General features: G+C 34.9%; 2 protein-coding genes across 15 annotated transcripts in view; one reads left to right on the top strand and one right to left on the bottom strand.

The window, feature by feature from the left end:
• PHYHIPL (phytanoyl-CoA 2-hydroxylase interacting protein like) overlaps nucleotides 1-12,513 on the top strand; it is an 81,466-nt gene extending 68,953 nt beyond the window's left edge. For 4 of the 5 annotated variants that reach the window (XM_072823166.1, XM_072823169.1, XM_072823168.1 and 1 more), the window contains exon 5: nucleotides 3,740-5,067. In XM_072823166.1, the coding sequence (XP_072679267.1) occupies nucleotides 3,740-4,274 (535 nt within the window). In that variant the 3' untranslated portion in view covers nucleotides 4,275-5,067. Of the gene's footprint in view, nucleotides 1-3,739; nucleotides 5,068-5,351 lie in introns of those variants that run through there. The other variant, XM_072823170.1, reaches the window with a different exon arrangement.
• The window catches only part of FAM13C (family with sequence similarity 13 member C), a 251,300-nt gene continuing 240,190 nt past the window's right edge, over nucleotides 4,794-15,903 (bottom strand). For 7 of the 10 annotated variants that reach the window (XM_072823165.1, XM_072823164.1, XM_072823163.1 and 4 more), the window contains 4 exons: nucleotides 12,995-13,090; nucleotides 11,501-11,700; nucleotides 9,841-9,942; nucleotides 4,794-6,389 (listed from right to left, as the gene is read on the bottom strand). In XM_072823165.1, the coding sequence (XP_072679266.1) occupies nucleotides 6,266-6,389; nucleotides 9,841-9,942; nucleotides 11,501-11,700; nucleotides 12,995-13,090 (522 nt within the window). In that variant the 3' untranslated portion in view covers nucleotides 4,794-6,265. The remainder of the gene's footprint in view (nucleotides 6,390-9,840; nucleotides 9,943-11,500; nucleotides 11,701-12,994; nucleotides 13,091-15,903) is intronic. The other 3 variants (XM_072823159.1, XM_072823162.1, XM_072823156.1) reach the window with 1 other exon arrangement.

A 15,903-nucleotide genomic window follows, 5' to 3' on the forward strand; every position in this document is an offset into this window, starting at 1 on the left:
AGTAGACTTCATTGCAGCCCAGGAATAAGGCTTGCCTCTGCAGTGTCAATGAAGGCCACAGTGTCAATGAGCAGTACTGAGACACCATCTCCTTCTCCCAGCTAGATAGTATTAGCAGAAGCCTAATGAGAGCCTAAATTCTTAACTCCATCCAGTAGTCATCTCCATCTTTCCATCTCCATCTCCATTTCATTCTTTCCTCCTTTGTCAATAATAAGTTTGATCCATATAATTGTGGGTTTATTTCCGGGTTTTCTGTTATTTTCCATTGATCTCCATGGTTATTTTTGTTCCAGTAGCATACTGTTTTAATTGTTACCACTTTGTAATATAATTTGAAATCTGAAATTGTGATACCCAGCTTTTTCTTTTCCAAGATTGCTTTGGCTATTCAAGGTTTTTCGTGGTTCCATACAAATTTTGGGACTGTTTGTTCTAGTTCTATGACAAATGCTGTTGCTATTTTGATAGGGATTATATTAAATTTGTAGATCACTTTGGGTAATAGAGACATTTTAATATTTGTTCTTCCCACCCATAAGCATGGAATGTCTTTCCATTTCTTTGTGTGATCTTGAATTCTTTTCATCATTGTTTTATAGTTTTTGAAGTTTAGGTCTTTCACCTCTTTGGCTGAGTTTATACCTAGATATTTTGTTTTTGGTGCATTTGTAAATTGAATTGTTTTCTTAATTTCTCTTTCTGCTGCTAGATTATTAGTGTATAGGAATGAATTGGGTTTCTGTACCTTGACTTTGTATCCTCTGACTTTACTGAATTGATTTGTCAGTTCTAATAGTTTTTTGGTGAACTCTTTAGGATTTCTATATAAGTATCATGTCATCTGCATAGTGAGAGTTTTACTTATTTCTTACCAGTTTGGATACCTTTTATTTCTTTATGTTGTTTGATTGCTGTGGCTAAGATTTCCAGTATCATGTTGACTAAAAGTGGTGAGAGTGGACATCCTTGTCTTGCTCCGACCTTAGGAGAAAAATTGAGTTTTTCACCATTGAGTATGATTTTCTCTGTGGGTTTTTCTTTTTTTTTTAAAGATTGATTTATTTATTCATGAGAGACATAGACTGAGAGAGAGGCAGAGACATAGGCAGAGGGAGAAGCAGGCTCCTTACAAGGAGCCTGATGCGGGACTCTATCCCGGATCCTGGGATCACGACCTGAGCAAAGGCAGGTGCCCAAAAACTGAGCCACCCAGGTGTCCCCTCTGTGGGATTTTCACATAAGGTCTTTATTATGTTGAGGTATATGTATCATCTCAATGTACTTTGTTGATGGTTTTATCTTGAATGGATGCTATACTTTGTCAAATGTTTTTTCTGCATCTATTGAAATGATCATATGGTTCTTACCCTTTCTCCTATTGATGTAATGTATCATATTGATTGTTTTGTGGATATTGAACCACCTTTGTATCCTGGGAATAAATCCCATTCGATTGTGGTGTATGACTTTTTAAATGTATTATTAGTTTGCTAATATAAATGAGTGATGTTGGCCTATAGTTCTCTTTTTTTGTGGTGTCTTTAACTGGTTTTGGTATCAGGGTGATACTAAGCTTCATAGAGTGAATTTGTAAGTTTTCCTTCCTCTTGTAATTTTTGGGAGAGTTTGAGAAGAATGGATATTAACTCTTTTGTAAATGTTTAGTAGAATTTGCCTGTGAGGTTGTCTGGTTCTGGACTTTTGTTTTTTGAAAGTTTTTTGAATTACCAATTCAACTTCATTGCTGGTAATTTATCTGTTCAAACTTTCTATTTCTTCCTGCTTTGGTTTTGGTAGGTTGTAGGTTTCCAGGAATTTATCCATTTCTTCCAAGTTGTCCACTTTATTGGCATATAGGATCTGTTAGAATTGTTTGTATTTCTGTAGTGTTGGTTACTATTTCCCCTCTTTCATTAGTAATTTTGTGTATTTGGGTGTTTTTTTTTTTTTTTTTTTTTTTATGAGTCTGGCTAGAAGTTTATCAATTCTGTTGATTGTTTCAAAGAACCAGCTCCTGGTTTCATTGAACTGTTCTATTTTTTGTTTTCTGTATCATTTATTTCTACTCTGATCTTTATTATTTCCTTTCTTTTCTGGGTTTGGTTTTTATTTCTTTTTGTAGCTATTGTAGGTATAAAGTAAGATTGCTTGAGATTTTTTTCTTGCTTCTTGAGGTAGGCGGTATAAACTTCCATCTTAGAACTTCTTTTGTTGCATCCCCAAAATTTTGAACCATTGTGTTTTCTAAAAGAAGTTTTTGAAAAAGTTAGAGAATGATAATAGAAGGAATTTTGGAACATCAGGAAGAAAGGAAGAAGAGTAGGAATAAAAATATGGGGTCCAATCCAGAATATTCATACATCTCTTATGTCCTCTAATATGTGAGTTTCTTGGTCTTCTCTTGAATCTGCATTTTTAATAAGCTTCCTTGGTAGTTCTTAGACACTAGAATTTGAGGCTCATTGCTGCTCTAAAGTTAGAGGAGATCCTAGGCATACCTCACTGACCCACAGTGAAGCTTTTTTAGGAGCATGCTGACTGGGAGAAGTTTCTCATACCTGTGTGGTAGATTGTAATTTTCATACCAAGTCATACTGGTTAAGGACCCAGCAAGAAAGAGATGGCACACTTAGTGGGAATTCCGGAGAAAATTTGACAAAAGCACCATTCACAAAGGTATAGGTAGGGTTAAGGCAACTAATAAGGGATGCTAAAGCAAACAGGAACTATCAGGAGTTGAAAGGTTTTACTACTCTTGGGTAGAGGAATAGAGGACACCCAGTAGAGAAGTAGTCAGAAACATATAGTACATATGAATCCAACCACACCAGAACCACAAGGTTCTGAAGCATGGAATAAGTTAAAGCACACTCAAGGCTTTACTTCCTTCTCCCCCAGATCTGCTGGTGCCTCCCATAAGCAGAACTGAAATGGAAGGGACAAAGATGAACCAAATGATAAAGTCCCAACCTACAGTGAAAGACAAGAAGGATGGAGAATAGATCTGAGGGGATATGGTAAAGGGAGAATAACCAACTCTGATGTAAGAAAAATGCAGGAGAGAGGACCTGATTAATAAACTGTATCTAGGAAAAAAATTAAGACACAAAGTAAAACAAGATTCTTTTGTGCCAATATATGTACATGGACAGCACTTATATTAGGACTAAATTCTGGCATACTTTAAAGAAACATCCAGTATATTTAACCAATACTGTTAGTCCAGTTTTCTTTTCAAAGAGCTACTTCTGAAACCCAGTAGGCGTATAATGGTTGTGATTTCAGTTGTAAGATTTCTAATTCCAGTTTAGTTTTCTGGCCAGGTTAGTTAGTTAGTTAGCTAGTTAGTTTGTTTGTTTTAAAGATTTTATCCATTTATTCATGAGACACAGAGAGAAAGAGAGGCAGAGACACAGGCAGAGGGAGAAGCAGGCTCTATGCAGGGAGCCTAACATGGGACTCCTTCCCGGGTCTCTAGGATCAGGCCCTGGGCTGAAGGTGGCGCTAAACCGCTGAGCCACCCGGGCTGCCCCCAGTATATTTATTATGTAAAGACCTCCAAGGTTTGTAGCAGAACATTCTTGCATTAAAATACAAAAAAAAGTAAAGTAGATCAAAAGATAGATTCCCCTTGATCTGATTCAGACTTTTGGGCCTACCACCAATCAGATCTATATGTAAATTAGTAGCTTTACAACTATTATACCAAGAAGTAACCATTTCTTTTCTCTTGCAGAGAACATCATGGGAATGCAATGCAACCATCTGTCAAGGATAACAGTGGTAGCCATGGCTCTCCTATCAGTGGAAAATTAGAAGGCATCTTCTTCAGCTGCAGCACTGAATTCAATACTGGGAAGCCACCCCAGGATTCACCTTATGGAAGATACAGGTTTGAGATTGCAGCAGAAAAACTTTTTAACCCCAATACTAACTTATACTTTGGGGACTTCTACTGTATGTACACTGCTTATCATTATGTGATTCTTGTTATTGCCCCTGTGGGATCACCAGGAGATGAATTTTGTAAGCTGCGCCTTCCTCAGCTAAATTCCAAGGATAATAAATTTTTGACCTGCGCAGAAGAAGATGGGGTGCTGGTTTACCACCATGCCCAGGATGTCATTTTAGAAGTCATTTACACTGACCCTGTGGATCTTTCTCTGGGCACTGTAGCAGAAATCACTGGTCATCAGCTCATGAGTTTGTCTACTGCAAATGCAAAGAAAGATCCCAGCTGCAAAACCTGTAATATCAGTGTTGGACGTTAATGCCCACTTTTCTTATTCTTACTCAGTCCCTTTTCTTCCTGTAGGAGCATTGATCCTCTGTTGTCCATTTTCATCACCAGATGTTTTCCACTGAAGCATGCACATGCCGCTATCACCAAAAGCAAATTGTCATTTTTCAGATATCATTCAGAGCCGTTTTAGTGTTTCCTACTCCCTGCCCTTCCCATTACTTTCAATGATGAAAGTTCTCCTCTGACACTTTATTGCCTAGATGCTGCAATGTTTTTATTTTTCCTTTATGCCAAACATAACAAAACAATTATATAAACTGCTTTAGCAAAATACAAAATAACGGCTTATAAATGGTGTTTAAATATGCATTCATTTTAATCTACTGAACAAATATTGGGATAACTCCAAACCGCATGAAAGGGTGTAATTGCAGCATGAGTTAAATCTTGAAGCCTAGAATTGTCAGCACTTCCAACTTGTTGTTTGACAGTGTTATTTATGTTATTTATATTAGCTAACAGGAAACAACTATTGTGTTCAACATAATAAATATAATAGAAAAATATTTTATTTGTATTGTTGTATAAAATATTTACAATCATATAGAATATATAGAGTTACATTTTAATAGCAATTGTATACATGTCATGAAACCATTTCCCTTATCAAAGATGTGGTTTGTAAACTTCAAATAGTTGTGTATCTGTCCTGTTACAAGTAGATGATTTCAATTAAACAAATTTATGAAGGACATCAATCTGATTCATAGAAGTTATAAAATATCAGGTAAATACAGAGAAAACAATGAGCCTCTGAAATACTCTGCTTCTGAGAGTCAATATTCTTCCCATCCAAACTATATGAAAATGTGAATTTGTTCAACATCATGCTTAAACATTACAGAAAACAGAAATACAAACGTGGTTGGTACAAGAGAGAAAATGTTGACCTTTTACTTACTTTTACAAAGGCAAAAATAATAAATGTGTGTTTTAGTACAAAATAACACAAAACTATATGCACTAAAAATGATGAAGCAAATAAAATATTCTATCTTCTTTTCCAAGGTATCTTAACAATTTCCAAACTTTTCATTTTGTACAGAATGAAGAATACCTACAACTCATGAGAAATCTTTGTGACTCTACAAAGTTTAGACCTTGGAACATTAAGAAAAATGCATATTCCCAATGGAAAAATAGTTATATACTCTTATAGTAAACAAAAAGATTAGCAATTGTAACTATGATCACATTAGATTATATACTGAGACCACAGATCTATCCAAAATACCTATTTTCAAATTTTAATACAATATTTTATTTTAATATAAACATCTGTTAATTATAGACAAATGTAATTCACAAAGTACATGCTATCAGAATGAACTTTGGTAACCAGAAATGTAAAATTTCAAAGAACAGATAAAATAATGTGCTATTTTTATATAGAAATAAAAAATTAGCAGTGACACATTCTAGTATACTTTAGCCTAGCAGACTTAAAGGACAGATAGATTTTTTTTTATCATTAAAAATCTATTAGAAGATTCAAATAAATTACATTCTTACTAGCTGTATTCCTTCCAACGTAAAAAGATTTTCTTTCCCTCCTTTTATTGATTTTTTAAAAAATCATGCTCTTTTCCATATACTAACAGAAGCAATTTTTGGACACTAAATAGACTTTCCCTATCAAGTAGCCCATTGAATAGTATTATTTAAATTTGATAAAATATTTAAATGTTTTTTGAAATAATTATACTGACTGTGCATTTTCTCCCTGGCATGGAGGAGACTGAATTTGTTTCCAATTATACTGTTAGTTGTTATATTTCCCCCCATTTAAATTTTCTCTTCTCATTTATAATTACATTTGCTATCCCTTCTTAAAAACAGCTAATATTACCACTAAAGTGCTTCAATTTTCAGTATGTCAAAACTACTTAGCAAGAATGGCAGAGGAAAATAAACTTGACCTTATCTTGGTTGAAAGTGAGCACAAACATTTCCTGAACCTCAGATTGTTTTGGCCACGTCTTGCTTGCTGATGAGGACCTCTAATAATCTCAGTTTGGCTTTTATGTGCTTGTATTCATAGTACTCATCTGCCATTGGTATCCTATCTTCCTTTTGTGGACTTCTGCAAAACAAAAAAATACTGTCTGTTGGCTCATAATAAATCAAGTCATTAACAATCCTTATATTTTTTACATGAGAAAGTACAAAGTAGAAGTTTCCACTTGGTTTTTGCATCATGTCTTTTTTACCTTCCCTTCCACCTTCACTCCCTCCCTCCTCCATGTGTTCTTAGGTTTTTGTATAACAGTACCCTTTGAGAACTTGAATGTCATAGATGTTTTCCAAGTATATGGTCTACTGCATAGACATACAACAATGGAGCAAGTAAAAAGGAAAAAAAAAAAAAAAACCACAGAACTCTCAAGGCATTCTTAGGCTAGCCATTCTCCCATTACTCATGCAACAGTTCACATCTATGCAGAATGTTCAGTCCTTACAATGAGAGTTGTTAAAAATTCAACCTAAAAACTACATAAATTAACAATTTATGAATTTATGGTAATGGGAGAAAAAAGCTCAATGGCTATCTTATAAACATGAAATACTTTCAAGCTTTAATTATAATACCTGTCTCTTATAATGTTTAGTAGAATCAGTGAAATGTTCATGGATTGAATTTATATAAATCTGAATTGCAGTGGTTCTCTTTGCACACTAATTCTAAGGCTAGACATCTGACAATGCATATTTTATACATATGAATTCTAACTACTATATGTTCTTGCCATTTACTTTGAAGAACGTTTGGGTAACATCTGGAATTAAAACCATTTCCTTCCCACAAAAATATGTTGCCAGGATACGTTTTCTAAAGGGCAGTAATAGCTTTAGGATCTTGGAAGACTCTTGTCTCCTTGCTTGCTAAAATTACCAGTTGCTTTTAGAACTTTTCATTTATGACTTTGAAATACAAGAGGTGGAAAACAGATGAAACATCACAGTTGCTACTGACTATAAACACAGATACTCTCTAATATTAGTATGGCTGAATGTAGGTAAATAGCAAGCACTTAAATTTTTACCTATACACCCTTCTATTTTCCCACTACTGATAAAAAGTATCACAAATTAAAAGCATGAATCTATAAAAATTTCCTAAGAATGTAATTATCTGCTTGTGATACACCACTATATATTGACCTGGAATTTCTAGTACAGAGCTCAGAGCAGTACACAAATCTGTAGACAGGGTTTTTCTTAAATATAAGTTATTTAACAGAACTCCTTTGCCTCCATTCTGTATTATGGAACAATTTTAACTGGGCGTCTAAATATCACCTTCATTTATGTGAACATATCTAGTGAAGAAATGGTCTAATTTATTGGGAAACACTAGTAACCCATCATGTGAATTTCCCCTGGTCCTGCATACTCCATTTTGGCTAATAAACAAGAGTGTATTGACCAGAATGAAAAGTATTTCCTAAAGCAGTTTTCCCATTATGTAAAACATGCTCACGTGCTTAATGCAGTTCTTGGCTCATAACTGTTAATGTCATATCTACATGATTATTCCTCTTGCTTGGCAAATATTACCAAGAACATTTATAGTAACTTAAATTTTTAGTCATCCATTTACATGGTTATTTTACCTTATGGACGGGATTAGACCTTCCTAATAAAATGCCTTAGGAAAATGAGATTAAGATCCATATTTCCTAGCCATTCAACCCTTTGATTTTAGTTGTGATATACCACTGCTTTGGCATTTAGTAAGTATATTACCACAAGAGGGCATACAACCTTAGTCAAATATAGGCATAGCTGAAGTGGCATTAAGACTCAAAGGTGCAGAATACTATACATGGAACATCACTAACCTCCCTGTACATCAAAAGGTATGCTAAATACCACTGGATCTCCCTTAGGCAAGACTACTAGCACACTAGAGTGCTCTCAAGCTCTTTAGACTCCTGCGTACATATAGGTTAAAAAAATGTAAATGTAAATTTACATCTGTATGGAAATTCTGTAAAGGGAAAAAATGGAAATGGAAAAAGAAAACCATGTTTTATATTCTAAATCTTTTTTAAAGAATTTATTTATTTATTTATTTATTCATGAAAGACACAGCGAGAGAGAGGCAGAGACATAGGCAGAGAGAAAAGTGGGCTCCATGCAGGTAGCCCAACATGGGACTTGATCTCAGGACTCCAGGATCATGCCCTGGGCCAAAGGCAGGTGCTCAACCACTGAGCCACCCAGACATCCCTATATTTCAAATTTAACAGCCACATAACATTTTTCACTAGATAGTTAATATCAGCAGAAGGGTAAATAACTTGGACTTGTAGCAATCAACTGGAAATGGAAGATTCCAGGTAGAAAACAAAGTGGGTTACATTTGTATTTGCTGAAGACAAAAAGTTTCGGATTTAATAGGTCCAGTCCTAGTGTACAGCTCTGGAGGACTGAAATGGAAAAGCTGCTAAGAGGTGAGTAGACTAATCCTTCAGGATGCTATAGAAAATAGTCCCAGTCTATCAGGTCGACCCTCAGTCTGCTATAATCAAAGCCAATTCAGGAAGGACAGATAACGTAGATGGAGAAGAATACCGAGGGGCCGGTTGTATCACTGACTCCTGCCTCTGCCACCTTAATATCTTTGTGCTTTGGGAAACACTTTATTATTTTTAATATTGATATCCCACATGACAACTGTAGCTTCCCAAAGTATTCCAGGAAGTCCAACCATTTGTTCTTGTAACCATGGAAACAGACTCAGGATAGCTAAATGATTTGTCTCTTCCAGAAGTAGATCAATAATCCTGAATCTTATGATTATATATATATATGTATGTATGTATATGTATATGTATGTATATTATATGTGTATGTATATATGCATATATATGTATACACACATACATACATATACATAATTATATGCATATAAATACATATATAACTTGTACATATAAAAGTTGACATATACATTGACAATACACCATAATTTAGAGGAAACTAATTGAAATGCCTAATAAGACTTAGGTTGACAAAGAAAAGTAGACAAAGTGAGGATATAGCTAAACATTTATTTTAGGGATAGAAGGAATAGCTATGAACTTTTGACCTGAAAATAAATAATTAAGGGCAGACCCTGAAGTTTAAAAGATATATTTAAAGCAAAAGAAAAATTATTTAGTGAAACAGGGAATAACTTGTGAAACTAAGTAACCATGAACCAAAAGTTATATGGATTTAAAAATCAAATAGATTTCTAAAGGTTTAGATAAATTCAAAAATTATAAAGAGATTTATTAGGCAAAGTTAGGGATTTTTGGATTTCATCCTTTATTTTTTAAAGCCTGATGTCAAACTTGATAGCTACAGCCTCCCATAAAACATAACCTAATAATGGCACTATTAGAATGTTGCATTAGACAGATCTTGAGTCCAAGTCACTGTGGAAATTTATATCTTGTATAAAGTCACTGTTCCTGCCAGAAACTCATTCTTAACAATAGTTCCCTAAGAAATACTAGCTTAAAAAAATCTCCACCCACACTTACCTTCCCGTTTGTTTAAAAAACTGTTCTTCAAAGTCCCTTAAGGCTTTCCGAAGTCTCTTCTTGTCAGCCCTAGTTTCTCGGAGATGGTCAAGAAGTACAGGCCTATATCAAGTAAAAAATATATATGCCATTACTGAGTTCTGGCATGATTGAGACATCATATAATTTATCATATAATTTATGATTAATTTATCATATAATTATAATTTATAATAGATAAATTCTGTATTATGATACAGAAGGGTTCTGCCTAAAAGAGTATCTTTTGAATAAATACATACATGTAGAGCCTGATCATAGGGAATCACATAAACAGATGATGAAAACAATGTCATAGGAGAAGAGAAAGGACAAACAGAAGGCAAGCCCAACAGAGTCCATTATAAGATGTGGTGAGAATAATGACCATATGAAGGGATGAGGGAGAAAGAGACATTTTGAAAGAATACTCATCAGTATTTGATGATAGACTAGACGTAAGAGGCACAAGAAGAAGAGAGTTTGAAGAAAATTCTATCCTTAATATAGAGTATGGAGAAAATGGTGAAACCCTTGGGAATGAAACAGATCTTATTTAAAATAAAGCTAGAATTACACTGCAAATTCTACTTCATTCTACTAAGACAAGAGAAAAGACACACTTTTAGAGCAGAAATTTTTATGTAGGGAACTTGTACATGGTTTTAGAACTTTGAACCCCTTGAAATAATATATTGACATTTTCTAAAAGAAAGAAAGAAAGAAAGAAAGAAAGAAAGAAAGAAAGAAAGAAAGAAAGAAGAAAAGATTCCAGCAACTCCCAAAAGTTAAGAACAGCTGCTTAAGAACAACCAACCAACAATAAATAAAGGAAAGAGGAAATAGAGGGAGAGAAAAAAGGGAAAAAGAGGAGCTGAAGGAAGATTGATTTTCTGCTTCCAAACAGGTTACTTCTCTGAGTTGAAACTGACTGAGGTACCAGCGGATTCTACAAGCACACTAAAATACCAATTTACAGCTTAGTTCTTAGTCTCACCTCAGATATTTTGGGGGTTTCCCTCCCTATCTTGAGGTATACAATCACCACACTATAGTAATACATGTTAAAGGAAATCTTATAAACTGGCCTGTAATATACAAACCGAAGAAGGTCAAATGATCAAGAGGAATGCCAGCTACTGAATCACATAACATTAATAATAATGCTAATGAAAATACAAATAGTTCTTGAAGGGCTCATTTACTTATGGCCAAGGGGATTCCCAGGCTGGAGAAACCATCTCATCTAAATGGAACAGACTAGGATAAAGGCCTAATAAGTGTTGACCCACATAGGATCCCAATTCCTTTTTTTCCAGCATTTTCAAAAGCCAGCTCTGCTTCACACGTTGCTGAGAATTAGACTGGTACCAGACCCTGCTGAGAAAACTGTGCAACTATAGGAAACTGAATGTTAGCATTTGTGGCACCTTTATGTCTTATTGGGAGTGTTGGTTCCTCATAGCTTTGTCTTCTCCATTCTCTAGTCAAGAGAGCAACCAGATTATGCATTTAGGCTACCCTCTGGTGGTTCACATTTTTTAGAGAATCTAATAGTTCTTATGAATTTTGTATGCACATATAAGTTGTCCCAGACCAGAAGGAGTTGAAAAGAGTCTCCATACTTAGGATTCACACTCACATAGTGGCCTCATGTAAATTGGACATGGATAGGGCTGATTGTTTAATTTCTTTTTTTTCATCTGGCAGCAGGACCCTAACAGGCTCAGTCTCATTAGAGAAGGTGAGGTGGTCGCCAACAGGAAGGTGAGCTGCTGGATCTAGCAAAGACGGTTGTTGGCTTCCCTGTGGACAGTCTTCATCAGAGTCCTCTTCCTCCTGCTTATCACAAGCAGAGTTAAAGTCACAAAATGCTATGTGCCTTTTGAACTAAAAACAGGAAGAGGAACCATAAACAGATACTATGAAAAGAGTAGGTGACACCTGTGTCTACTGAAAAACCAGAAGGAAGCTACCAAGAGGAACTCTTCCTTAGTTGCATCAAAAAACTCGCAAAGTTAATGAGCAAAGAGGTACCCATGCTGGGCTAAAATGGTCAGTAAGTTCATCTCTGCTGGGCTAAAGGTGGCACAAAATCCAGGTTATGGTCAATCTGGGCTACACTACCGACTAGTTTCTCCCTTTCACCCAGACCTTCTGGGACTTCAGCTTCATAACAGTTACATGAATTAGGATGAGATGGATTTCAGACACCTTTTGTCATCCAGAAATACCCAAAAGCAGGTCCTGGTGTGGACTACATTTGGAGGATATTGAGAAAACTGACAAATTCAGGGAAGAGCTCTATGAAGTCCAAAGCAAAACGGAGTTATTCCTTAATATGTTCTGCTATTGCTTATCACAACTAAAAGATTTTCTTACAAGGAAATCTGAAAATCACAAACCATTTTAAATCATGCTTCCTTAATGGAAAAATTTTAGAGATTATGACTCACTATTGTCTTTGTCTTTAAAATTGTGAAAGTATAAAAATGTAGTCAGGTATACTTAAATGTATATTTGTTAACATTTATTCCTTTTTATATTGATATCTTGAGCAAGTGACTGTTTGAATATTAATGGAGTAGAATTTGTGGTGCTTTTCTAGTTCTGTATTCCCATAAGTCATTCTTTATTAAAAATAGTCTAATTCAATTTCAGTAGCCATATTTTCTTTTGAAATAAATCTTACATCTTACATAACGATGGTCAAATGGTACCAAAAACAAATATCGCATTATCTCAAGGAACATGTAGTCAATTTTCTTATTCAAGAAGAAAAATTAACACACAGAATAGAAAGGCTCTGTTTGGTCTAGCTGTGTTGTAAAGTAGATAATGCCAAATTGAAGTTCATCATTTGTTATCCTCACCCAAGAAATGAAAGCATTAAAACTGGCTTAAAAATGCAATTGCTATAAATTCCTTTTTCATAGTAATTTTAATTATCAGCCATGTTAAGTATAATACTGGGTTTGAAGGAGACCACATTTCTATTTTTTGAAATAACAACTGCACTTGTTAGCAGTATATATTGCCAAGAAAGCTTCCTTATAACTGTCATTGTGCTGTTTTCGTACCTAAACAATACCAAACACAAGTAAAGGTTTCTAGTTAGATGAGCATCCTGACTTACAATTGTTGGAATAAGGGAAGGTGTTGACAAGATTTGCTTGATAATCCTGTATCGGTCATAAAGAGGCTTTATGAGGTTCTTGTCTTGCTTAGCTACCTGAAAAACATGAAATTAATTATTATTCCTTTCTTAGACAAGAATAAAAACATGTCAGTATTTTTAGCAGGCAAAAAAAAAACAGTTTTGAAGCCTCAAAATAAGGGATTAATAAATACTATAATGCAACAGTAATTAGAAAAAGGGAAATCACTTATAAGATACTGTTTAAAGTACATGCCAATATTTCTTAAAGGCTAGATAAAGTTTCTTAAAGGCTAGGTCCAAGCTTAGAAAGATGTTTTTAAAGCTTTCTGAAGGAACTCTAAATATGTAAATGGTAAGAAGCCTGTTATTTACTTCTTCATTCTTGAAAAACCAGTATGTGATTGAGACCTATCAATTTTTCTTTTGATACATGTATTTTATCTGGATTTTCATGATTATATTCACAAAATCAACCTAATTTAGTTCTTTATCACAATCAAGCTTGGAGTATATATTAGCTTACTGGCTAGCTCTGACAGTGTATTTTGGATACAACAACAACTTATTTGACTCAATTTCTTACCTACACAACAAGGAGGCTGGAATTACAAAGCTCCTCCCAACTAAAAAATTTCACAACCTCTTGGTCCAAGAATGTATTCTCCTAACTCTCTGCTGTATGATCCATCCCAAAGCACTATTTTTAACAGGTCACGTTGTGCATAAGAGTTTAAATAGCTTCCTATTTATCTATCAGTCCTCTACCTATCTACCCACCATCACATTTCCATCCAAAGTAACCAAACCTCTGCTTGCCTTGGTTTTCCTCCCTGCTATGTATCCTACATTAATTTGCTACTTATTTACTACGTACAATTTCCCTTTCACTCTGATCAGATGGCAGGAAGGGAGTAGCAGAAATAGCACATAGCATAATCATCCAAGTATCCTTTGTCAAAATACAAATACCTAAGTGTGCTGCCTGGTTCTCTGTCTTCCAGATCCCCCAGAAGGATTTTGAAGGAAAAGAACATGGCTTAAATAGGTGTTTTTTAAAAATTTCCTAGTTATTCACATGCTACCCTTGTCCCAGTTGAGAATCGTTCTGGCCCATATTTATGTCTCTCTATTCTGAACTTCTCTGTTTTATTATCTGGACCTTGATTATTTTCTGTGTTTCAGTTTTGTCTGCCCAAATGAATTAGAAATTTCTTGAGAACAAAGATTATATCACATTATTTTAAGAAATTTTCATAGTACCTTACATATCCCCTTCTCTGCTATAAATTTTTCAATCCAGGTTTATAAGCAAAGGTACCCTAATTTTTAACAATCTTCATGTAATTCCTCAGACTATACCATAAGGCTGTTTTGTTTTCAGTAGAAAGAAAGATCACTTGTTTCTGTAGAAGTATTTTAGATATTGGTTAAGTAACCCCAAGAGCCTTTCATTTACTGGCCCAATCATTCCTTAAATATTTTCTTGGTCATGATACATCTTACCATGAAAAAAAAAATCCTTTCATGTATGCCATGGGATTTTAATAGGTAATAAAGAATATTCTCAGGCCAAGTTCAGAAAACATTTAGGGTTTTTTTTTTTTTATTCAGTATCTCATTGGGACTTATATTCCATAGAAAGCACTTCAGAAAATGATGCATTTAACTGTTATAAAGCATCAGTTTGATTTTTGTGATTTTATTTTTAGTATATTCTCTGGATTCTAGAAAAGCTAAATTTATTCCTAAAAGAGAAAAAGAAAGTGACCCAAAAGCTTGTTAAAATGATGAATGCCATTGCAGAAAAGTATCTTCCACAGATGCCAGATGAAAATCAGCATCCATGTACAATGTAAGCACTCATCTTTCACTCTGATGAGTGCATGATTTTACTCTTAGAATTATTATCAAAGCAATCCTCAAAGAGACATGAGGGTTCAATGGCTACAAGTACAAGACATTGTCAAAAGTAATTCTGTAAGTGCTCATCCTCAAATAGGAAGACAGGCTGTCTGAACAAGGAGTGTTACTCATCAGCCTATATGCCAGGAGCAGTCTTCCACTCACAGACCTATAGAGAGAAGCTATGGAAGGCCAGCAAAGTCAATCTCCATGAAGGAAGATCAGTCAAGAGGTAGGCTCTGCTTGAATAGGTACCTCAAATCTAAGGGGGCAGACATACATTTCAACATGGCTATTCCTCAGCCATTTTCTCCTAAGAATCAGACTATTGTCCCCTCTATATTCAATGACTGTTTCTGAAATGCATCCTCCCTGCCTAGTTCTGCATATTGGTGACCTGTCCATGGTATGTCAGATGTATCTAACTTTTGATTTTTGTTTTATGAATGGGGGAACCAAAGACAATGTTGAGTAACCTGAAATAGCCAGAGAGAGAGAGAGAGATCCAGAGCATGAATGGGTTGTCAGATTTAAAGACAAAAGGAGAGAAGTTCCAAAGATACTTACTCTAACTTCCTTCTCCATTTTTTTATGGCATCATAAAGAGTGGAGAGTATAAGAGGGTGAGCAGGAGGGGACTGTGCATAGGACAGTTTGATATAATTTGTCAACAGCTTGATAACTTCGCCACAAAAAAATTTCTAGACCCTTACCTAGTAGGTTTTTTGAATCATCAACCTAGTAGGTTATTTGGAATAGTAGATCCCAAACAAGCTGGCAAGACAGAACTGCACTGAGTAGAAATCCCATGTATATTTCTTTCTAGGCCCTGGTAAGAAAGTTGTTTGGGGAAAAACTGCCATAACTTATATGCTTTTACCATCATGCTTGTTTTCCTTTCTCCCCATGGCATTAGTCCCATGTATTCCTTCACATTAAACCATCACATTTCATATTTGAAAAAATAAGCCCCATTACCAAGA

This window comes from Canis lupus, chromosome 4, assembly GCF_048164855.1.
Source record: "Canis lupus baileyi chromosome 4, mCanLup2.hap1, whole genome shotgun sequence".
Taxonomy (NCBI): Eukaryota; Metazoa; Chordata; class Mammalia; order Carnivora; family Canidae; genus Canis; species Canis lupus.